The sequence below is a fragment of the Medicago truncatula genome, chromosome 3, assembly GCF_003473485.1.
Source record: "Medicago truncatula cultivar Jemalong A17 chromosome 3, MtrunA17r5.0-ANR, whole genome shotgun sequence".
Classification (NCBI taxonomy): domain Eukaryota; kingdom Viridiplantae; phylum Streptophyta; class Magnoliopsida; order Fabales; family Fabaceae; genus Medicago; species Medicago truncatula.
In genome coordinates, this window is record NC_053044.1 from 53,966,846 (window position 1) to 53,992,148 (window position 25,303).

The window sequence follows — 25,303 nt, forward strand, 5'->3', positions numbered from 1 at the left end:
TCTTACTCTGATTAAGGTTGAGATGATGAAAGAAAATGTTAAAGATGATAATTTTTAAGTGGTTTTTTTCATGCACTGAATTTCTTTTGTAGTTTGCAGTTGTACTTAAAAAAAATTACCAATAGTACACAACATGAGGATGTATAGCAACCAACAACATCTAACCAAAAGATATAATCAATTACACAAATTCGATAAATAGTTCAGAGAAAAGGTCGACAGAGGGATATAATCTAGTCGTGCAAGATTCTATAATCCCAGTTTCTTCATATGTTCATTGGCTCTGGGGCACCAAGAATGTCCAGCAATGAGTTGTGAGCCTCCAGTTCATCATGCCATATTGGAAGTTGATCACCTGGGTAGAAATTCCTGGTCACTCCCTCTGAATTTATCTGCAAGGGATTCAAAATGAAGCAGTATCAATTTATCGTGCATATTCAACAATGTAAACCTTGTCTTTAAAGCACAAATCATTGAACATGATGTCTTACAATGACTGTTCGGACAACTCCGCCACTAGCACCATCACGAGCAATGGCAAGTGAAACTGCCTTTTTGACTAGATCCTGTTGTACATAAAAATACACCGTCAGCCGTAAGTATTGAGATAGAAACCCTTAAGGGTGTTTTTGCAAGTTGGGTTTTGGAAGGGAAGGCTTTGGACTTTGGAAAAGAACAACATGATACATGAGCATTTAATATTATTATCATGTTCTTCAAAAAATAAAAAATTAAAATATCAAATATATATCAAAATATAGACTTAAGCCCTACAAATCCCTCCAAAAATCAACTCGCAAACACACCCTAAATGACTATATATATTATATACTTCTTCATCGCAGTCCCTACTCATGTCTTATTTCATCTATCTATCCAAGCCAACACAACTAAAAGATGCCAACAGACACCTCATTTTGCTAGAATAGAGACCCATACCTCAGCTTCATCCTTGGTCATACCGTCTTTCCATGCTTGGTCAAAAAATCCATACAAGTAACTGGACCCAGATCCTATAAAAAACAACTCACGTAAACCATAGGTTTATAAAAGAAAGCAACGAATCCAAAGAATACAGTAAAAGGGTAATTGGTAAGCAATTCATATAAAAATTTGCATAGATAAAAAATCTAGGCTAATTCCAATTTGACCACGAGACCAGCAAATTGACAAGCAAGTCATCAAAGCCTTAACAAATTCACATTCAACCTTCCCAATGGAAGAACCAACCTTATACAAGTCTAGCAACAAATAAAACATTTTCCTACAAAGTTGAGTCGGCTACATGGATAAAAAGATGACCTTTCATGGAAACCTTTAGTTATAGAGAAAGCATATTTATCCCCATACTATACTCTTATGCTAGTTGTGATCCCCTTGTATCGTACTGTCTTTATTTAACTGGTTTGATATAGACAATTCAAAGTTCTGAACTCCTTTCTAAAGCATTTAAAAAAACCTCTGTATGAACCAATGCCTTTTCCATGTCAATATAACTGTGTAAATATTTTTTACCACTCCATTAACTCTAGCATCAAAAAGGTACATACTGATGTTAGAAAATATTTATCAGGTTCTCATTGTAAAAATTATACTAACTTCGGACAATTTTCCCTTTTACTTTTCTTCTTTTCATCCATATTAGACCGAAAGAGAGAGCAGCCTATCAGCAATTGCTTGGATTTTATTTACTCTTCAATCTCTTGTTTACTCAAGTTTTTGAAATCTATAAACAATCTAGATCAACTTTAGTAAAAGGTTTTCCTAGCATCATTCATTCTTGGGAACAAAAAAATATATCTGCCAGATGTCAAATCTTGATATCAAGGCATAACTTTAGCAAGTGAAACAAGCGATGCATCTATAGCTGAACATGAATACAGAAATCCTAATAGAGATTGTATTCATAAACATGTTTTTAACAGTCAAATACCTCCAATAGCAAAAGGTTGTTGTACAATTGTTCCACCTAGAGGAACTCCATAAATCTGACCACCTTCGTACTTGTCCCAACCACCAACAATTAACCCAGTTTGTAAGTTATTCTGCCAATGAGAATAAATTTACATCAGAGCCAAATACTAAGTGGACATACACATACATATAATAGTAAGTTACAAAAGAAGTATCCATCAGGATGACATGATGTCGCCTGTTAATCCTCAACTCAATTGCAATGACGACAGAAGAATGCTGTGCTAATACACATTAACTTGAAAAGGAAAATACACGATAAAGCAGTTTTGCTACTTCTATTAACATTGTCAATGGAGTAGACCGAGTAATTCTCTTGCAATCTAATGAAAAGTTTTATTTCAAGATTTTGAAGGAACGTAGCATAATCTAAACTAGTATCTACTATCTACCATTGCAACAAGCATTGTGGAATTTAGTGGAAACTCAATTATACCACTCTAATTAACAAGAAAAAGACTCAAAGTCATACCTTGTTGTTATATGCGAGAAGCCGAACAAGGTTTGCAGCAACCTTGACTGTTGCAGGTTGTCCAAGCTGAATCCTGCATAAAATGAAAACTAATAGTTATGTGAACATCATCATCATCATCATAAATACACGAACAAAAATCATAATCTAAAACATCTTACTACAAAAGAAAATATTCTATTGCAGTGTATACTCAATTGAAGAAGCCACTTACGTGTGCTGGTGGAGGAAATAGCGCACATAGTCAGAGACAACCTGAGAATCTGCAGCCTGCAAAAAGAAATAGTTTGATATCATCCACAAACAAAAATCTCATCTTTGTATTGCCTTCATTGATACTTCGAAGCCCGGATTAGATTTGTTTCTAATTTGAAGAAGTTTCTTAATTAACTTAAGTTTATGGTTCTTCATTTGTGAAAAAGTCCCTATATGTGTATAGGTATTTTATTTATGCCCAATGGGAGGGTTTTTGAAAAATTTAAATGCGAAAAATTGATTAAACTCATTGGAGAAAAATGTTTTTGGTTTGCATCGAAAACAAAACCTTGAATCAGATTTTCCAAGTGTATAAACTGTAGCTACATGGCTAGAACAACCAAAAAATGAATTACAAATTCACAATCACAAAACAACCAAAAGCTCAAATCTAAACCATTTTTGCAGTTAACTATCACCACCTTTAGAAACAACAATTACGAACCCTAAAAAAAAGTTAAACCCTAATTAAGAAAAATACCGATCCAGAGCGACAGACGTAGACATTATCAGTGAGCTGTGTGATTTTGTCAGATGCACGATTGGCAACGTATACACCTGAAAGTGAGAGAGATCGAATCGAAAATTCAAAAAAGGTAAAGGTAAATTGATTTTGATTAGGGTTTGGGAAAGAAGTTAATTACCAGTGCTGGTTCGAGAGTCGGCACCAAGAACAACGCCGCCGTTGTAGGTAACGCCGATGATGGTTGTTCCCATGGAATGGGGAGCATTGAAATCGACCTTGTCCATGTTTCTGGTAAATTGATTCAGAGGGCGAAAGAGAAGAAGAAAAGAGGCTGGTTAAACTGAATCGAATTGAGGGTGTAGAAATTAAGGGGTACATGGCTTATTTCATTATTTATTTATGTATGGCTTTTTCCCGAAGAAATTAATAAAAATTGACTATTTTTCTGAAAAGAAAAAAAGTTAAAAACTTATTGGGCAAGCCATCTATCTATAAAAAATAAAACTTGTTATGCAGATATTTTTTTCTAACAAACACCAAGAGCATGGTATAGTAAGATTTAAGTTTATTTCTGTCAAGAGAACTTTGAAAAATGTCATCATGAGCATACTATATGTGAGAGTTAACTTAAAATCAGGTTTCTGCAGAATCGTGGCACGATAGCTGGGCAACGTGGCACGATGGAGGTTTTAGTTTTTTGGGCAAGGCACTGGAAAAATCGTGGCACGATGGAGTCTCATCGTGGCACGATGGTGCGCTGGCGGATAAAAATAAAACGTATTTTTGGGAGCAGATTTGTTACAGTTTTGTTACAAATTTGTTACAGATTTTAAGCAGATTTGTTACAGATTTTAAGCAGGACTTTCACTATAAATATAGACCTTGTATCAAAGCAAACTGAGAGATAGAGGGGGCTGAAACAAGGGTTTAGAAAAGCAACAACAAAACTAGGGTTTGTATAGAGTTTGTCTCTTCGGAACAAACACTAGGGTTTGTGGGTTGATTCACCTTGGGAAACACTATTAGGATTGGAGTCTCTTGGTTACGGGAAGGGATTGGGACTTTGGGTAGAATTAGGCGGAAGACTTATTCTTGTAACCCATTGATTTCTCTTTGTAACGAAACTCATCATATAGTGGATTGGAGGGCTGCTCTCTCCCCCAGACTAGGTCAGATTGGACCGAACTGGGTCAACAAATATCTTTGTGTTCTTCTTCTTCTTTTGTTCTTCTCGCCGTTGTTTTCTACTTTTGGCTTGTATTTAATTATTCCATACGCTTTGTTTTGGTTGCTTAATTATCTCTTGCTCCACACATCAAGTTGTTATTGGTGTGATTTTTCATCGAATTCACAACACTATATTTGTGAAACACGTTGAAGAAAGATTTCAATTGTCGGTCTGTGTGTGGACGATTTGATATATAAAGCAAATTGTGAAGAATTGTTTGAAGATTTTGAGTGCTCCATGAAGAAGAACTTTGCTATGACAGATTTTGGGAAAATGAGATACTTTCTTGAAGTTGAAGTAACTCGTAATGGAAAAGGAATTTTCATTCATCAGCACAAGTATTCTAGAGAAATTTTGTCTAGGTTTGGAATGGAATAATGCAACTTGGTGTGCAATCTCATTGTGCCTAACAACAAGCTCACAAAGGATGATGGTGGAAAAAGTGTTGATGCAACAAATTTAAAGCAAATGATAGGATGCTTGATGTACCTTCTAGCTACAAGACCTGACTTAGCTTACTCAGCGTGTTTCGTAACTAGATACATGGAAAGACCTATTGAGACTCATCAAGTTTCAGCAAAGCACATTCTTAGGTATCTTAAAGGTGCAATAAATGTTGGAGTATTTTATGAGAAATGGAAATTGAACTGAGAACTGAAGGGATTGTCTGATTCAAACTATGTATGAGATTTGGATGACAGAAAAGTACCTCAGGGTATATTTTCAAACTAGGATATGGAGCATTGTCATCTAAAAAACAATCTATTGTAACTCTCTCAACCACTAAAGTTGAGTTTGTGGCAACTCCTTCTTGTGCTTGTCAGGCTATATGGCTGAGAAATATCTTCCAGCATCTTGGTTAGACACAAAAGAATTGTACTAAGATCTATTGTGATAATAACACATCTATTAAGCTCTATAAGAATCCAATTATGCATGGAAGATGCAAACATATAGATGTCAGATATCATTTCTTGAGAGACCTTACAAAGGATGGAATAGTTGAGTTGGTGCATTGCAACACTGAGAGCCAAATAGCAGACATATTCACTAAGCCTCTAATGTTGGAAAGCTTCTGCAAATTTGTGGATTTGATAATTTGGATTGTTAATATTTTTAGTGTAATTGTGGGTTTAGACTTGTTTGTTTCTGTTAAGATCATTTAATCTGAAGCTTTTTAGGAGGTTTAGATCAGGGGAGTGTTTGTAATTAGTTAAATAATGTGTTACTTGTAACATAAGTTTGTAAGTTGACTCTATATAAAGCCAAGTACTTTGTAATATAATGCAATGAGACATTTACCAACTTAACATGAGGTGCATAAAGAATTACGTGAGTGTTCCATGAGAAAAAGAAAACTAAAATATATATGTGCCACATCATTTTTATAGCATATATGTCAGTGATTATTCATTTGTATATTTGAAATGAACTTGCAGTAGGAAGAAGGTGATCTATAAAGAAAAATGCATATTGTGGTTGGTTTTAATAGTTTCCTAGGATACATGAACAAATAGATGGTGTAAGGAATACTGTGTATAACCAGATTCTCTTTATTGAGAAGGCTAGTCGCAAAACATACTTTCAAATTAACTGTACATTCCTTTGGTGTGGCTTGCATAGGATTCTCCAGAAGATCCTTGACCATCCAATGTGCCACCTCCACCAACAGTTAATTTGTTAACATATCTAAAATTTATCCAATTATTAGTTGCAAATGAATCTGGATTACTTAGAGCCTTCAATAATCATTCAATTATAAAATTTATCTAAGCATTACATGGACCACTGAAGTTAACATCCTTAAGCATATATGTCCCTTGTGAAATTAAAGAGTTGTTTTTTCTTTCCATTTGCATGCATCTAGGGTAGGAATAGGCCAGGTCAAGCCGGGTTTTGCTTAAACAGGTCAGATCTAGTTGAAAAAAACTAAAGCCTAAGTCTGGCCTATTAGCTTATCAAATGCTTTATTTTAAGTCTGACCTGATCTTTTTAAAAGCCTAACCTGACCTATTAACGTGTCTAAAAGCATATTTGTACTAACAATTTTAAATATAACATTTTACTTATTTATAGAAAAGTTAATAAACAAAATTTTGTAAAGCATGTACATCCATTTCCTCCCCACTCCCACATTATCAGTGTGTGCGTGCGTGCGCGCGCACGCTCTCTCGCGCTCACACACACACACGCATTGTATGCATATCCAATAAAATTTTGTAGAACTAACACATCTATTTTGTAGAGGTTAATATGCGTGATCTATAATCTAATGATAAAACTCAAACACCTAATACTAAGTAGAGAATTGTAGTTTCAAACTTGTTCTCCAACATATCAAATGTCCATACATATTTGTATAAAAAAATGTCTCATCAAACTTTTTAACTCTTTATTTTTTGGTACACTTTTAATTAATATTATTTAATACTTTAAAATTATGACTATATGAGTTTTTTTTTTTTTTTTTGGTCAAGTAGCCTAGTGGCTAGAGCTCACACAATTTAATTGTGGAGAAGTGGAGTGTCCGGGGTTCGAACCCCGGCTCCTGCATATAATATGCAATATCCCTACCAACTGAGCTAAGCTCACGGGGATAACTATATGAGTTTTTTATTTGAAAGAAGATTGACTGTACGAGTTATTATTGAGTAAAATAATTTCTTCCTCAATAATACGCATCCCTCACTTTAGCTTGGTGTCGCCCAGATTGGATCCTTTGTGAATTTAATTTTGCTTGAGATTAGATAATTCAACTATTAATAAATAAATAAAAGACAAAATAGATAGATATAACTATAACAAGTAAAAAGTAAAAAGAAAAATTTAATTGTAGCAAAATCTGTCAACCTATGTTATTAAAGCATATAAACCTAAGCTGACCGTACAATGTTGATCTCTACAATGTTGGTTTCTGCACACCCTCATCTATAGCCGCGTCTGCCCCTGATTGAAATGGGTATTTTGCCAACTTAAAGTCTTCATTTTCTCAAAAATCATCGGTTAGAAATTAGAAAAAGATCATGCTAAGTAGTGTTTCGGGGACACTTGTTAAGGAAGCTCGAAAAGAAAATTTTAAGTTAAAAAAGGAATTTTTAAGCTTTTAATGTAATGGCTACACAACTTTCAATGCAAAATACTACGATTCATTAACTAATGTCTCAGTAGCACTAGTTAGCATTTCCCATCTGGAGGGTCAAATTACAAAACTAGTCAAAGCTTGATGGTACTCCAATGATATATAATCCTCAAAATACTTAAGCTCCTCCACTCACTCGTCTAACTTGCCAACAATAGCTTCAATTTCTTCATTCTATTTTTTTTAAGGAAATTCCTTCATTCTATTATCACTCCGTGTTGGTAAAGCATCGAATCAAACAAGTTTCATTCTTGAAACAATATTAATTTCTAACGGGTTTTATTTTTACCTAGATTAATTTCTAACTGAGTTTAATTGAACAAACATTTAATTTAATTCCTAAACTATCACTTTCTCATCAATTTGATCCCTAAATTTTAAAACCCAACTAAACGTCCCTAAACTATGAGAAATACATCAATATAGTCTCCCAGTTGATTGATTTATGAACCATATTAATGGACGAGTAAAGTTTAGGGACCTTATTGATGTATTACTCTTAGTTAAGTTTAATAGTGCATGGATCAAATTGATGGTAGAGTGATAGTTTAGGGATTTAATTAACTGTTTATTTGAGTTTAATTTTTGAAAAATGCTAAATAACACGACAAAAATTTTCGTGCTACACACGAATGCGCTATTTCTACTTGGTTTGTCATATCAAACACGTTTCTCTCTATTTATGTGTTGTGTTTTCAGCTTCATATCCTCCGTTTCAATTTTCAATTGATCTGCTATAACATCTTTCTTGCTCGTAATGCTACTAATGCACAATCCTCTTCAATTGATTATTTAGATGGTTTGATGGTATTTTTAATTGTTCCAGTAACAGTGCTCTGCTTCCTTGCCACTATCTCTCACCCTCTCACCTTTTTTGAGTTTCATTGCTCTGATCTATCTCCCTCTCTTTCTTAGATGAAACAATTTTTATATGGATTTACCATGGTATTTCGGTCTTTATAATGACAGCAATGGCGGTGGGAGGCAATGACAATTTCCGTGTAAAGCGTGTAAAGGATGACACCAAATAGAGTTGATGTGTGGTTGGCGGTGGACTAGTTATGAGATTTGGAACATTTTTCATTTGGTTTTTTATTAAAATAATTAAACAAATCTGTAAATAGGAAGTTTGTAAGTGTTCGTGTGTTTTTTACGACAAAAATGTCGTGCTATATAGCACTTCTCTTAATTTTTACGTGGGTTTTTGACTTTGTTGCAATGTAGTACGATGAAGAAATGGGGTTTAATTATTTTCCCCCCATTTTTGCATACAATTTTCAATCTATTTAATATTTGTTTATGTTTTTAACTAATTATTTCATTTTAACTCGAATAAACAAAATAGATATATAAATAAAAAATGCAAGTCAACATGCCACGTAGATGTCACATCAATTAAAATATTCATATGACGTGCTCTGTCACGAACCATTTGACATCATGGGCCAATTCTACTATCAACGGGTCGTGTGGATATGGTGGCGATGCACCCTTCCGGCAACTTCTTAAACTCTTCTGTTCTTTTTTTTTTTTTTTTTTTTTGTTGGTAGATTCCATTATTAGTTTAGTTACAGGAATGAGCGAAAGGGTTTCAATGAGCAACGAGGAGTGTGCATGGGGTTTGATGGAATTGAATGAATTTTATTTTCACAAACAAATAAATAGACTTGCCGCACAAGTTTTCGTTTGACTTTCCGAAAGTTATATAATGCTATTGTCATATAATAGGGTCACTTTGCCAACAATTGATAAATATATAAGTGGTAAGAGATTTGAACTATCTAAATAAATGGTCAGATTATTGTGTATGGAGAAAATTCAATTGAGAGAAAAGAGTGCATTGTGTTCAACGGGTTTCCTTAGAAAATAAGTCACAAGGTTTTCACTTCAATACCTATACTATGGTGTAAAAAAAAAATGGATGAAGAGAGAGATATCAAAAGGTTTATTTTTCCTGCTTACACGGTCTCACATATAAGCAAAAGTTTATCAATCAAAATTGATATACCTTTGAAAAATTACATCAACTTTTTCGATCGAATTTTGTTTATATTTGAAACCGGTCTGTAATCTCATGCTAAACAATAAGATTCCTTTTTTAATATCGGCATACCAATAACATCAAAAAGTGATGAAAGTTTTGTAATAAAAAAAAAAAAAAAAGCTGTTAACTGGTAGCCACTTTGTAAAGTAGTTGGTCTAAGAACGCGGAAAATATAGATTACCAATAGTAGTTTTGTTTTAAAGGAAGGTAACGAATAGCTAAACATCACTATAAACAGGATTTGTTCATATATTAAGGGTCTGTTTGGTTAACCCAAAAAAGAGCTTTTAGCTTTTAGCTTATAGTTTATAAGCTCGTTTGATAAAAAAAGTTTTGTTTGGTAACACTTTTTCACCATAAGCTTATAGTTTATTTCACGAGCTTATAAGCTATTTTTCAGAAGCTATTCCAAGTAGCGTTTGAGCTTATAGCTTATAGCTTCTCACTTTTTCTTCCTATTTTACCCTTATTATTTCATTTAAATTGTATTTTTATCCATTATAATTTTTATAATAAGCTACGTAATAAAGACTACTATCCCTTTATTCCAATTTTTATATATATATCAGCTGACCTCTTTTTTTTTTTTTTTTGAAAAAAATATATACCTTCATTTTTTTTTTACGAAACAAAATACTATTATTCTATTAGTGTTACTTTTTTTTTTTTTTTTTTGAGGTAAGTGTTATTTTCTTTATTCTTTTGTATTAGTATTACTCTATTAGTGCTACCTTTTTTTTTGTTTTTGAGATAAATGTTATTTTTTTTTATAAAGTGGAAACACTTAAATGATAATAAATATAAGATAAAATTTTAGTGAATAAAATTTAATTTAATTTATAATACATTGGATATATTAAATTAATAAATTTAAAGTATTTTTTTTAAAAAAAAATTAGTTTACAAAATTACAAATACTTAAATTAATTATATAATTTTTATTATGAATTAAGAATACCCTTTATATCATTTTACATTTATCAGCTAATTGAACCGCTATTTTTACCAAACACTTCAGTTAGCTTATCAGCTATAAACTATCAGCTAACTTATCAGCTATCAACTAGCTTATCAGCTAAAAGCTATCAGCTATCCGCTATTTTAACCAAACAGAGCCTAAGACTCCGTTCATCAACTAATTGAGCAAATTACATTTTTGTTTAGGTTTCATTTAGTACAGTTATCCCTTCGTGAATTCTCTTTCTTGGCATACTAGCATAGAAGCAATTTTTTAATGTTCAATTCACCAAATAGACAAGATAGTTGCTCCAACAGAATTCATTTCAGCTTATACAAGATTGCCATTGTCTAAATAGAAATTATCCTTTTTTAATTAGTACTGTAGATGTAACATTAACGCTCACATTCCAATTCAGAACATTGTCCTCTCAAAAAAAAAAAACCAAAATCAGAACATTGTCTCAACATAACCTAAGGAGAATCTCAATGGAATGGGTGAAAAAGCAGCTAAAACTAGCAAAAGTGGACAACTATATGATATTATTTAAAAAATTGATTGATGGTTAGCAGGGTCCACATCAAATCAGTTTAGATGAAGAACTGAGATCAATTTTTAGTAATCTCCAGGTCCTTAACTATCCAAAGCAATAGGTTCTGGCAGTGGGTGCAACTGAAGGGATGGAATGGGTACATGCGGCTGATGTGGAAGTTGCGTCGGTCCAACCAATTTTTTCTCGTTCAGCACTACATTCACCACTCCAAGGACTTTCCTCACTTCATTAGCAAGTTCTATTACCAAGTCGTCCTCATGACCTGTGCAAGCAAGAGCTCTCAACTTATCATCTCATAAAATTGAAGTGTATAATAGCAAGAAGGTGCTTGCAAATTTTAAATGTGATCATGTAGGAGCTATAATGAATGTACGTACCAAGATTATGCATAGCCTTTTCTAGAAGAAAAAGATAGTCCCTGTTGTTACCGCATGGGCCATTGGCGGTTGCTATTTGCCTGAATGAATAAGCACAGTAAGTGGAATACATGGTTAGGCCAAAATTTTGACATAAAAAAGGGGGGAAAGTAGTGTACAATAATATAATATACCTAGCCATATCCTCCAGTGGAGCAGGTCCCAGATAGTATATGTTGTTTTCTTTGTCTGGCGTAGACGTGAAACTGTAAACATACATAAATGAGTTCTATCAGCAAACTTCTCCTATTAGGTATGACCAAATCAAAATCACTCATGAAATGTTCATAAACAAGCTAAAGAAAATCAAATACTCTGTCAAATAACTTACACAATAACTCCAGTAAGAGCGGGATGCAGAGAATCTCCTTCCTGCAGAAAAGATAACAAATTACAAGTCAGAAACATCAATTACTCCATTAAAGACAACACTAGCAATCACTAGACATACGAAAACAAAAATATAATGGTTGCACATAACTAACCTTGTAGAAGTTTACAAGAGTCTTTTGATCATACTCACATTCTCGCCGCTCCAAATACTACAAACAAATGATAAAAATATTGAAGCCAGAAAGCACACACATAACTTGGGCCTGTGGGATTTTTATTTTTATTTTGAGCTTATGCAAATTAATCAGCTTTTATGTATTATTCTTCACGAGCTTGTCAAGGTAGCATAAGAAAATATGATTTACATAAGCTAGTTTTCAAAGCTAAAAAATAAGGCAATCCAAACGAGCCCCTAGCCTAAAATCACAAATGGAATGTCATTACCTAGAAACTCATAGATGGAATTATGTTAAAGAAATATTGGATCGATCAGAATGGGAAAAAATATAAACTTATTATAGGCTAGAGAACTAGTTTAAGTTTAGAATTGTATAGGGAAAAAATAGTTTTACCTGCATAGCCAGTTTTTCCTTTTCAGGGCCTCCTCGAACGCAATAAGCAACTCCCCACTGAAAACAAAAATGATAGTAAGAAATCAAATATAAAAATAATCACTTCAAGACAAGATAAAGCATCACAGAAATCAAATATAAACTTACGCAAATTTCCCCTTCTTTCTCCTCCAAAGTGCAAGTTCTTGCAGGGTTTTCAGGTGTTCCTCTGTGATCAATACACGCTGCAATAACAAAAATTTGAAACAGCGTGTCTAAGCAAAGTATACACAACAATGGAAATCTAAACTCGTATCAACATGTGAAGCAATGAATTTACCTAAATCAAAGACGCGTCTGTAGTCCTTAATGAACCCAAGCATTTTTTCGTCATAATCAAAACCTGGGTTCCATACCAGTGAACCATAACCAAAAACCCAGAAAACCATGGCTGCAAGATTTCTGTAGGAATAAAAAAACGAAGATCTGTATCAGTTAATTTCCATAAATTAATTATAAAAATATTAGGATTGGCAAGTAGGAATGAAAAAAAGAAAAGAATGGATTCTTACATTTGTGGATCTGAAGAGTTATTTCCCGAGAAAAATGAGAAGAGGATTAATTAAGAGAGGAATGCTGAAACAATTAGGGTTTAGCAATGAAATTAGGGTTGCAGAAATTCCCCTCTTTTTTTTTTTTTTTTTTTTTTTCTTCTTCTATGGATTTTGTTTTCTATTTCCCTCGGGTAAGGCGTGGGGTATTCCAGTTGAGAAAAGGTTGGTATTTATGGGGTAAGAAAGTATGCGAATTTAACGTCCACCAACTTGTCTGTCACGTGCTTTCTCGTCTCTTTGAGCTTGGTAAAGTCATTTTAATTAAATTAATATTACTAACTGCCAACCCTTATTTTATTTTAATATATTCTTCACAACTTATCCATTTTTATTTTAAAATTAAAAGTGATAATATGTTTTTTTTTTCTTTTAACGAGAGAGATTTGATGAATCTTTGTGATTGTAAGGTTGGATGAATCTTTCCTGAAAATTGTTTGAGATTAGGAGTAATAATTTACGGTTGGTTATTTGCAGAGATACAATGAACCTGGACGATAATTGGAGTTAAGACACTTGTGCCAGTTGTTGACTAAACTCAAGCGTGTGATTGAAGGTAAAAACGGAATCAAAGTTCAATGAACCTGGACACACCACACCCACCATGGGAAGCGAATTTAATGGTTCGCTTGTTTATAGAGTTGTTGTTAGTTGGCTTTTGATGGAATTAGGGACCAGTAGTCCACCTTTGCCATACCCAAAGTCTCCGGCACTTTTGGAATTTTCAAAATTGAAACGATCCTTCGTGTTGAATTCAACTCAATTGACATTAATTTAAAATTGAAAATGGCATGCATGTTTTCAAAATTCCCTTCAAATTAGGCCAAATGCAGGTAGCCAAAAGTAAAATATAGAATAAAACACTCAATTTAATCACTAATTTATCATTCTCTCAACAATTTAATCTTTCAACTATTAAAATTCTTAACTATGAAAAATAAATCAATTGAGTCCCTAATCTATTATGAAAAAACAACAAAAATTATTAACATTAACAGAATGACTAAATAGTTGGATGAAAAAATAACCTGATTTAAATAGTTTGTGGATTAAATTTGAGAGAGAATGATACTTTAAAGATCAAATTGATTGTTTATTCATAAATATAAATGAAAACAAACTCTACAAACAAAATGTATTCTTTCTTATAAATAAAAATAAACTCTACAAACAAAATGTATTGTGTATCGATTTTCTGTCGTAATTAATTGTGTGGGTAAATATTCTAAAAATTTATCGTTTAAAATTTGTTTTAACTTAATTTTCAGATTTCAATTTTATAGATAGATCCGTTTTAAAATAAGTCAATCACCGGCACATTGCAAAAATTGAACATGTTTTTAAATCACCGGCACTACTTCTAGCCAAATACACGTTCCTTTAGTCAAGAGACTTAAGTTTTGTGCATCACCAAGAGTATTTTTTTTACTAACACATTCGCAAGAGTTTTAAAGTTGATTATGGTATTCAGTTTCAGGCCAGCCTAATAAATTAATAATCTACGAAAGTAAATGAAGGCCACGATGGTATTACTATTCACCAACAGGTTTCTCTGGTTTGGAAAGAAGGTTTAGGTGGTTGTGGGGTTACTAATACATCAATGTCAATATATAGTTAACCCCCCAGCTCTGACATCTGGTCCAATTCAGCTGATGCAATGGCCACCACCACCATGTGCCATCTTGTGCCAGTTAACACTATCCCAGTCATTTCCCGGTCACACATCAGTTTTTTTTTTAGAGCCAAATGTTAATGTTTTTAAGGGAAGAAAGAATCTGTTAACCGGAAGGATGGAACCATATACATCCTTTCTTAATACTTCTTCAGTGTCAACTCGTACTTCCGAGCTTCACCTTTGAATCGGTTAAGAACATTAATATGCAGATGCGTCGGCTAAGTGTCCTGCCCTCTACTCTGCCTGAAGGAGCAGGGACCCTTCTCATTTTTCATCAAACTATATATTGTTTACACACTTCATAGAATTCTGCATGAGGCTGATAACCTCCCTTCTATAAGTTACCCGTTAGTGTATGCATGCCCTCGTGGATAAAATAGAAGAGCCACAATAAAACTTTGAATACAAAAGTCTAAATATATAACACTTCTCAAAATTTCACCACAATTGATTGACGCACAATCTTTCCCATTTTAACTTAGTCTAGAAACTGCAGGGCAACTGATTATTTGGATAGTGCTTTAGGGGGCAGAAACTACGAAAAATATCATACGACACTACTTGCTGAGAACGTAACTGGTAGTCATTTTGGTACATGCACATTCAATACATAAAGCATGCAACTCTCAAAGTAACAATTCATGCTCCAACCGTGGAAGCTGGAGAACGAGAAAAATTAGTCAAAACCATGCATATAAAAACCAAAGATCTGGTACAAAGGTTAACCATTCAAATCAGGTTTTCCCCGTTCATCAACTAATTCAGATGTCGAACTTCTTTAGCAAAAAGGGAAAGTTGTTGAAAATGTTCACATTCCAAATAGGACGAGCTCATATTTAATTGTGAACATCTTATATAGGTATAGGCTTGATCTTGAAGTGAAGTGAAATAAGATTGAGAACAAAGCACCTCAAATCCTGCAAAAATATTTAGTATAACTAATAGGAATAAGCAAAGGCATTATCTGATAAGAAAAATACAAGCTAAACAAAATACTAACATATCATGGCTTCATGGGGAATATAGAAATCATTATCTAAAACATGATGAAACCATTGCATAACAGCGGACTTTTAAACTAACAGTTAAATTAAGAACAGAATAATAAGATTAAAACCATTGCATAAACTATATCGGTGATTTTTAGGTTCGTGTATGATAGTGATTGATGTGTGTTGCTGGGCAAGTTTATATTTGGTTTCTTCATTTAGTTATGCGCTCTCTTAAATTCTCATAGTCCCTAATCAAGGCAAGCGTTTCAGTCTAGTTGTTAAGCGGTTTTGATATGCTTAAGCAGGTTTGATATGCTTAAATTTTAAAGAAAATTCTGAAATACAGTATGCTGTACCTAGTCAATCTTCTATGATTCATACTACATATAATTGTAGCTTTCTTTGTGTCACTAGTTACTCGTCTCCTGAGATCATTCATTGTTGCTTATGCAAGGGAATACAATTTTTTTCAAGTTCGGAGACCTCTTGAATATCCACAAGTTCTTCAAGGATGGACAGGGATCAACTTATGCTGGTCATGTTACAGAAATGATTTTATAAAAACTCATTTGATCTAAGCTTATTATAGACCTTTACACATTGTAGCCAGACAAGTTGAAAGTGAATGATAACCATTAAGTCAAAACCTTTAGTCATAAGCTTTAGGAATATGACTCCTTAATACTTATAATCATGTTCAGAGAGGTTAAAAAACAGTATGTTACTAACAATAAACAAAATTAACAAATAAAACATCAAACAGAAGATCCTAGAAATAAATTCATCAAAACAGTCAATGTGCTCAATCACCTGAACAAGCCAGTGAAAATTTTGAAGCCCCTCACTGTTTTCAACTTCCGCAACAGCCCCTATCTTGGTTGTGATGAAGGAGATATGCTCATTCCCCATCACAATCTCAAGCTCCTGACGCCCTACCCGGTTCGGTTCTGGCCAGTTGTGATCATCTTCCTTCATAATCTGAACAAAGCCACCAATATCAAACAATCAAACAAACAACAATAACCACCAAATTAAACCAAACCCAAAACACGTTTATTAAAAAACAAACAAAAAACACAATATAATAGGGTAATTTTTTTTAAAGGAACTCGACAAAAAAATTAACAATAAGATTCAAATACAGAGACATATTTCATATTATTGTTTAATGTTATGTTTGATTTGTTTTGCAATAAAATTGAAACAGAAACTTAGCAAAAATTGCAATGGGAAACGAATAGACATATAAGTAAAAAGGTTTAAATATGCCTAGTCCCTCCAAATATGCCAATGTTTCTTAGTCGTTCAAAAAATATTTGTTTGTTTATAGTCATTTGCAAATATGTCACTTTTTACCGTTTGTAATATCTGTGAGTATTAAGATTGGTCAATATTCATTTTAGTCCTTATTACAAAGAGCTACAAGCAAATCTTCTACCTATGACAAGAACAAATATGATACTAAAACAAAGCAACCAAAATCAAAAACAGAAAATTGTGTATTTTTAATGACTAGCAACAAAAATAAATAGAGGACTAAAATCAAAATTCTCGATATTTGTAAGGATCGTTTACATAAATTAGATTACCTCGCTATCTGAAACCATACGACGCCATTCATGAATAACGGCAGGAGATACATAAACCTCCTTACGAATGATGGTGTCGTTTTTGTAATTGGAGTTGTTGGCGTAACGAAGCTTGCCATTGTCAGTGAACTCAAACTCCAAGAATTCGTGACCATGCTTGCCCTTATGTCCAATGTGGTATCTCAAGTAGAACACTCCATTCTCTTTTTCACTTCCCATTTCTCTCAAACTCAATTTGCTACTAACAAAACCATCTCTCCCCTGTTTATTTACCAAGCTGGGTCATTCACTTCTAATACTCATAAATGTAATTAATTACCAATACAAATGTATCATAAAAAATCAAAATGATTTATGCTCATTTGCATTTTTCATAGCACTATAAAACCCATAGCAATATTTTGGCATAAATAAATAAAATATCCGCTATCATAATCATAATTATAAGATATGATCCGAATAATATTTTACCAATGTCATAAGAATTTTTCTTTTAACCCCATGTATTTTAGGTTACACCCAAATTTACTTAATATTTTACAATAGTACCAAAATAACCCTTTCATATAATTTTTTTTAAAACTTTGATTTCATTAATTATCACTCTAAAATTTCATCCTCTTTCACCCACAAACAATCATGAATGTTCAATCAATCTTTGTAGAAGATTAAAAGTGAATCATAACATCTTTCATCCATACTTGATTGCTAAGTGAATTTCTTCTTCTTTTTCAATGATGTTAGAGTTTCAATTTTTTTGTTATTGTTCAACATTGATATGTTATGCACAGTGCAATGACAGTTATTTGATGGTGCAACACGCAAGCGTTAATTTAAATTGTTGAGGTTAACTTAAATTCAGTTTAAGTAAGTTAATGTAAATTTAGTTTGCATAATAGTTTACATTAACCTACTTAAACTGGGTTTACATGTACATGCTTAAAATAAGATTACGTAGATTCATTAAACAAGGTTGAAGAGGTGAAAGCAAAATTTAACTTTTAGTATATACACTTAAACTCAATTTACATGACTTACTTAAACTAAGTTTACATGACCTACTTAAACTAAGTTTAAGTATGTACATACATTTTGGCTTGTTAAAAAAAAGTTTAAGTATGTACATTTAAATTCATTTTACATGACCTACTTAAATTAAGTTTACATGACCTACTTAAACTGAGTTTAAGTATGTACACTTAAACTCAGTTACTTAAACTAAATTTAAGATTAAATTACAGTATAATCAAGTTTATTTAAGGATAATTTTATCATTTTAGGGTGTAACCAGGAATGTATGGGGTGTAATTAGAAAAATTCATGTCATACTTGTGAATAGGGATGGCAATTGGACCCAGACCCAATGGATACCCGTATAAAATACCCACAATAGGGGGATAAAATCCCGCTATCATGGGTCTGGGTAATACCCACGAATTTAAATGTGTATGGGCATGGGTAAGGGTACTACCCAACCCCACAACCCCGCATATACATATTTATTTAATATCATAAGTAATTTATTTTTTTTAGTGTATAATTAAATAATTTATTTAGCTATTTAAGCCTAAACTAAAACCTAAACCAGAAAATTGCTTAATTTAATAACAACTCAATCCTGCCGGTGTACAATTTTTAAGAGATATTTTGGATGTTTTTCATTTGATTAAATACTACAATTCATATTATTTTATGCGTTAATTTAAAAAGATTTAGACCATAATTTTATTTCAATTGTGATGTTTTTATTGTCTTTTCATAGTTAAAGTGCGGGTAGTGGGTGCAGGTATGGGCACTTAAGTTCCCATAGGGTATGAGAAAGGGCACTAAAGTTGTTGTCCACGAGGATAGGGGCACGGATAGTGGTAATTTTTACAAATTGGGGTATGGGGATGTGCATTGTAGTACCATACCTATTTGGTGAGTATTGCCATCCTTACGTGTGAAGAGACTCATAATTAATTATTGCTATAAAAAAAAAGACTCATAATTATAAATGTTAATCACACCCCTGCAGTTATGACTGTACCCTATAAATATAGCATTATCCTTTTTTATCTTACGGAAAATATAGCACTATCCTAAAAAATTAACTTTGTGAAGTGTTTTTTTTCCTTCTTCACAGAAGTCGTACATTGGTTGAAAGAAGCAGGTTTTATTAGGAGGAAGAAAAAAACTTAGGTTTAGTACTTTTGAATCATGGGAATCAAAAGTGAACATGTTAATTAATTGAGTTGAATTTGTATACATGGTTAGTAAAAATAACATACATTATCAGTTTTTTTTTAAACGGTCAATTTTAGTTTTTTTTTTTACCAAAAATAACTTATATTATTTCATTCATCACAATAGAGGTAATACAAGATGGAATCAAATCAAAGATGTGGTGACGAGCGTACAACTTTAACAGCCTAGCTAATGTAAGGACAACAAAATTTGTTTGCCTCCGAATATAACTTATCTTGAAGTTGGAATATTGATCTACCAATAGACATGGTATTACTGAATTCAGATTGGTTCTTAAACCTATCAACAATACAATCCACCACTAACTTGCGATCTAATTTCCCAAGCCATAACATGGCCTCTCTCTTAATCCCAATGTCTCTGCTTCTAAAGCAGAAGGAATGTAGCCATACCACTTTGTTAGAGCTTTGAGAAAATGGTCATGAGCATTCCGAAGGGCAGTCACATACCAATTCTGAAGCTTTTTTTTTTAGTAAGTCAATTCTGAAGCATTGTTGATCATCAAAAGGATTTGCATCCACCGGGTCTGGTGCTGCACTGGACCATGTTGTTCACCCTGATTGGTCTTCTCACAGGTTGTTTTCCATTGTTGCAGCGAATCTCGAGCAAGTTGGACAACAACTCGAATACTCTACATATCCCCTTCCTGCACCTTGTCGTTCCTTCACCTTCCATAAGCACCACAACATCATTGTGATGTCGTCGACAACCTGCATAAATTAAGGGAATAAGAATATGCAGTATGTTAGGCCTGTAGCAGCAGCGCTGCAGAAATTCTCTCCCACAATCCAACCTCATTCCATACTTGTGTTGCTGCATTACATCTGAGAAACACATGTCAATCATTCTCGTAATTAGTTTCACAGCGAGGATGGCAATTTTAGTATTGTAATTGTTAATTTGTTAGTTTATGTTGAATGTGGAAGTCGAACCTGAAACCAACTTTATCACTCTATTTATTTATTTATTCTTTTGTCTTAGCCATCAGGTCAACCTTAGTCTTTCTTTTTTGAATTGTTAATTTTCGTAAGTGGATAAAAAATGAAGGATGAATACACCACTACTTGAATTAGGAACAAGTATCATCCGTCTCAATGTGTCCCTTATTACCCACCCTTATCATTTGTCTATTATCAACTTGAAATAACCACTTACTTACATATTCTTATGCACATATGGTAAGAGTTAAGACAAAAATGAGAAATTTTTATCAACCAAGTTTGAACTGTGTGATAAGAAGGTTGTACTGTAGTTCTAGAGACCACTTAGTGAGGAGCTTTGCTAGATAAAAAGGGTACGCCAAAAAAATAGCAAACAAACCACATAAAGAGAATTGCTCATGCCACTACGACACACAAAACATATTTAGACCACACACCAATTATAATTAAGCTAACCCATAACAACCAAGCTAAGCAAAAAAAAAAAAAAAACTACACCAATGAAGATACTAGCACACTTATACTATTGTTGGCAACAAAGCAAATGACCCAACGAATAACCTCACCAAGAAGAGGACACCATGATTTACTTGCAAACCAAGAAATCAAGCAACCGAATAAAATACATACTTGCACACCTATCCATAACATCAATTTTTTGTTAAGATATTTTTTTTCCTCAATTTTTTGTTAAATTCAACTACATAATCATTATCAATCAACCTTTTTGTTAGTGGGGTCGTTTACCCCATAATTTATGGTTGTCCGTCCATGTATATAAGTAAGAGTTTTTTTTTTATTTTTATGTATATAAGTAAGAGTTTAAAAACACTATATAACAGAAAGTATTTTACAGAGGTGTAGGCGTGTAGCATAAATTATTAATGGACAAAGTGTGTGAACTGAATATTCGTGATGGATAACAAAACTTTTCTTCAAATGTTTTTTGGTAATGTGTGTGAATATTGTACACTCTCAAATACTGAATTTCATTCTTAAAAACTAGAGTACTAGCTAGCTAAGAGATTTAAGTAAAAGTATTTTTTATATAAACTAAAAATATATTTAATTCTTTTTTAACAGAATTTCTGATTTTCCCAAAACAAGTAGAGCATAATTCCACTATCCTCTTGTTTGGACGTTACTTTGGTGGAAGAAGAAATACCTCAAATCGTATTACTCGTCAATGATACAACTTGTAACTTCAAGAATGTCTCAAATTTGTTGATCATTGATGTTAAGAATCAATTTGATTTACAAATGATTTTTTTTTTATAAATAATAGATTAATTCACTATGAAACTTTTTGTTTTTCTAAACAACGATTATTTTAATTTATCGCACTTTTTACCAATGTACATCTAAATCAATTCAATTTAGTTCAAATTAAATCATATTAATTTTGATGATTCAAACTCAGCCTTTGTCAAAATAGAATTATTGATTGCAGCAAGTTTATTTTATTTAGAGGAATGCAACAAGTTTATCACGCCAAGTTTTTTTTTTTTTTGGAATGGCCACGCAAATTGTTATATTATTGATTCTTTCTTTTTTTAAATAGACAAAATTATATGAATAGACTCAACAACATTAAGCACAAAGCGTGCAAAACTGAGAAAAGTTACACATAGTTTGTAATATGCTTTTGTTTCTCTTTTGACCAGCTTTTTCAAAGTAGGACATTATTTCTAACCTAAAATCTACAAATTATTGATCATAAAGTTTGATAAGCAATAATAATGCTTTTTTTGGACTGAATATAATATAATAATGCCATCTTTTGCATTTTTCAATTATTTATGTTCAAGTTCTTTTTCATCACTTAATTTTTTTTTTGAGGGATCACTTTAATTTTCTTAACATTAATTGAAACCGAAAATGTTATTTTCCAGTTCTCTTTAATCACAATATTGTTTATTTTAATATAACATTGTAATGATTTTTTTTTTGACTGAATACAATATTATAATGCTACTTTTTGTATTCTTAAAAAAAAAAACTTCTTTTCATCGCTTTAATTTCCTAACTTTAATTGAAGCCCAATTATTCATCTTCATAACTCTTTGTCAAAAAAAGCAACACTTTTATTTTTGAAAGGAAAAACAATACTTTTATATCACCTAATAAACTATGGCAGCCCAAGAAATTTGGAGGGTTTTATTCCACTTATGGTTAGCTTTTTTAAGTGGAGGAATCATGTAATGAATTCCATATTCCATACTAACCTAAAAAAAAAGTAACCACCAAAAAAAATACTAACCTAAAAAACTTAACATAGTCAAGTTAAAGGGCACTTTAACACATGGTCCTTATTTTCTATAACAATTTTCTGCATAAAACTTTTTTCACTCACATTTAGATTTCTATTCCATCTTTAACAAATTTCATTTTTATCATCAAACACAACAAATAAAGATTGTGTTAAAGTGAGTATTCATCCAAGTTCTACATTGATCAGTTATAAGAAGAAAAATATAGATAGTGATTATAAATATAAAAATTTAGTTTGAGTTTTCTTCACTACAAAAACGTCTCTAGTCTTCTGGACGTACTAGGGTTTGAATAGTTGTGTCATGAAATAGTTTGTAATTTTTCTGTGCAAAAATTATAGTTGAGAGAGTTTGTAATTTTCTTGATGAGGACAAACATAAGTCATCAAGACACGAGGGATGCAATCTAAAGCTTCGGAGGTCATATGACAGGGTCCTGTGTAAATGGTAATGTACCACTAGGTATATAACCCGTGCGTTGCACAAGTTTGATTATAATGTTTTTTTTTAATGTACTAGAAATAAGAAATTTGATTTAAAAAATACTATTAAAATACTTTTAATTTTTTTTCTATGTCAAGTGAATATAGAATATAAATAAGTATAAAATAACTTTCTTACGTAGTTTCACTTCTCAGTGATGACATTTTTTGGAATGTAGGAGATATAGAAAATTTAGAATCTCGAACTGCACTTCATGTTTGTTTTCGGAATCATAGACCAAAGATTTTGTTTGTTGCTAAAGCAATTCATGGCCATGTTCAGAATTTTTTCAGAGACTGGGTTGGCCTCCATAGGTCTCTGGTTTGTTTCTGTTTTATTTTGCAGGTTCTAGTTTGGTTGCCCCGCTTGTACAATTTTCTCTTTTTTAATAAAATTTTATGAGCATGGTGGTAGAGGATGAAGCTGGTCTTGGAGTGAAAACTTAGTTAGAATATTTTGACGCCTCCTGATGTCTTCCATTTCTTTTGATTAAGCAAAAATAAAATAAGTTATTAAAATAAAAATGTTGTATTTAAGAGGCATATGAAATATGTTTTGAGCACAAATAAAACTTTCTTATGAACATGGTGTGCTAGAGTTAAAAGGATAAACTATGTACCATGATATCCCCCTCAGTTGACTCCAGAGAAGAAGAAAAAAGACACAATAAGATCACATAAGTTTTTAAGAGTTCTTCTTCAACAATACTCTTACATACCCTCTCAAATTGAAATTTCATATACTCATATGTACTAAAGAGTTGTTCATAAGACATATTTATTAGTCTGTGTGAACTTGAAAGGCTAAGAATAAATTTAAAAGGTTGAACTCAAAATAAATCCACAATAAAACATTAAAGAGGGTGCATCCTTTCACCTTTCTTTACATTAAAAGTTGGGCACATTTAAGTCTAGAAGAAGAATGCACATCTAATATTTAAACTTATATAATTAACACGATAACTAATTTATACTGTAGACAATGATTTCAATTTATTTTGGTTGAATCTATTTTCTTAATGAATTGTCTTAACCTTTATTTGCAATAAATTTAGCTGGTGTAACTTGAATCATTTCTTTCACCTTTATCTATATATATATTTTAGAGGCACTATTCTATATTTCTCAAATCGCTGTATCTTTGACCTTTGTCTAATAAATTTGAATCCAAGTGTTTTTCTAATGATAACGTAACTTTTCAAATTTTCTTAGGAACTTTTCTTAAACAGTATATGTAACATGTTTGAGTCAGAAAAACAATATATATTATGGAAGAATTAAATGTACGACTTGAAAAGAAAATGAATAAGTGAGAAAATGGAGTGAGGAGCAATAAGCATGACAAATTTTTTTAAGAAAGAGTGAAAGAAGTTTTTTAGATGGGACACATAAACCATATTAAAACTTAGATTACTCAATACATACATATGATAAAGATAAGTATAGAAACTTTTCTACATTCAACCTTAATCTCATAATATTGAAATATATTCCTAATGAAATATTCCTAACGAAATTTACACCTTAATCAAAAGAAGACAGCTAAATAACAAATAAGTCTTACAATTGCAACTTAATAAAGTAATGATGAAAATTCCCAAAGAAATGCGAGTAGGGAAACAATTTCATGTGTTGCACTCAAATTTACCATGTTGTTGCTTTTAAATTATCAAAACGTGACTTTGTAATTCCAATTTCAAGAAGATCAAGAGCATTTCATTAGAATTTCAGGTAGATTTTTGCAACTATTCTACATTCAACCTTAACCTCATATTTATGAAATACATAAAATCGATGTAAATTTTATTAAATCAAATCTCAAAATATTCCTAATGAAATTTACACCTTAATTTAAAGAAAACAACTAAATGACAAATAAGTCTTGCAATTATTCCTCAAAATAAAGTAATAATGATGAAATTTGGCTATAGGAATGTGAGTAGGCAAACAATTCCATGAGTTTCACTCAAATTTACCATGTTGTTGATTTGAAATTATCAAAATGTCACTTTATCACTCCAATTTTAAGAAGATCAAGAGCATTTCATTATAATTCCAAATAAATGTGTGCTTTTACCATTAAAATTGTCCAATTAAGAACATAACA

General features: G+C 32.1%; 3 protein-coding genes across 4 annotated transcripts; all 3 read right to left on the reverse strand.

Moving 5' to 3' along the window:
* Positions 1-38: 38 nt before the first annotated feature.
* Positions 39-3,549, reverse strand: LOC11432004 (proteasome subunit beta type-6). The gene is made up of 8 exons (XM_003603522.4): positions 3,346-3,549; positions 3,183-3,259; positions 2,661-2,716; positions 2,447-2,519; positions 1,934-2,045; positions 940-1,013; positions 492-566; positions 39-392 (listed from the first exon to the last, which is right to left on the reverse strand). The coding sequence occupies exons 1-8, from the start codon at positions 3,449-3,451 to the stop codon at positions 267-269; spliced, it is 699 nt and encodes a 232-aa protein (XP_003603570.1). The 5' UTR covers positions 3,452-3,549; the 3' UTR covers positions 39-266.
* A 7,292-nt stretch (positions 3,550-10,841) lies between these two features.
* On the reverse strand, positions 10,842-13,158 carry LOC11427354 (gamma-glutamylcyclotransferase 2-1). Of its 2 annotated transcripts, none has more exons than XM_039832022.1 (9): positions 12,963-13,158; positions 12,730-12,856; positions 12,558-12,634; positions 12,411-12,467; positions 11,991-12,047; positions 11,837-11,877; positions 11,640-11,711; positions 11,467-11,546; positions 10,842-11,351 (listed from the first exon to the last, which is right to left on the reverse strand). In XM_039832022.1, exons 2-9 carry the CDS (start codon positions 12,836-12,838, stop codon positions 11,170-11,172), a joined length of 675 nt encoding a protein of 224 aa, XP_039687956.1. In that variant the 5' UTR covers positions 12,839-12,856; positions 12,963-13,158; the 3' UTR covers positions 10,842-11,169. The 2 variants fall into 2 exon arrangements, with proteins under 2 accessions (XP_039687956.1, XP_003603572.2); XM_003603524.4 differs by having other exon boundaries at positions 12,730-12,851; positions 12,962-13,158.
* Positions 13,159-15,054: 1,896 nt separating this feature from the next.
* Positions 15,055-17,529, reverse strand: LOC11423378 (protein mago nashi homolog). Its single transcript, XM_003603526.3, has 3 exons — positions 17,257-17,529; positions 16,478-16,645; positions 15,055-15,592 (listed from the first exon to the last, which is right to left on the reverse strand). Exons 1-3 carry the CDS (start codon positions 17,473-17,475, stop codon positions 15,527-15,529), a joined length of 453 nt encoding a protein of 150 aa, XP_003603574.1. The 5' UTR covers positions 17,476-17,529; the 3' UTR covers positions 15,055-15,526.
* Between the last annotated feature and the right edge of the window lie 7,774 nt (positions 17,530-25,303).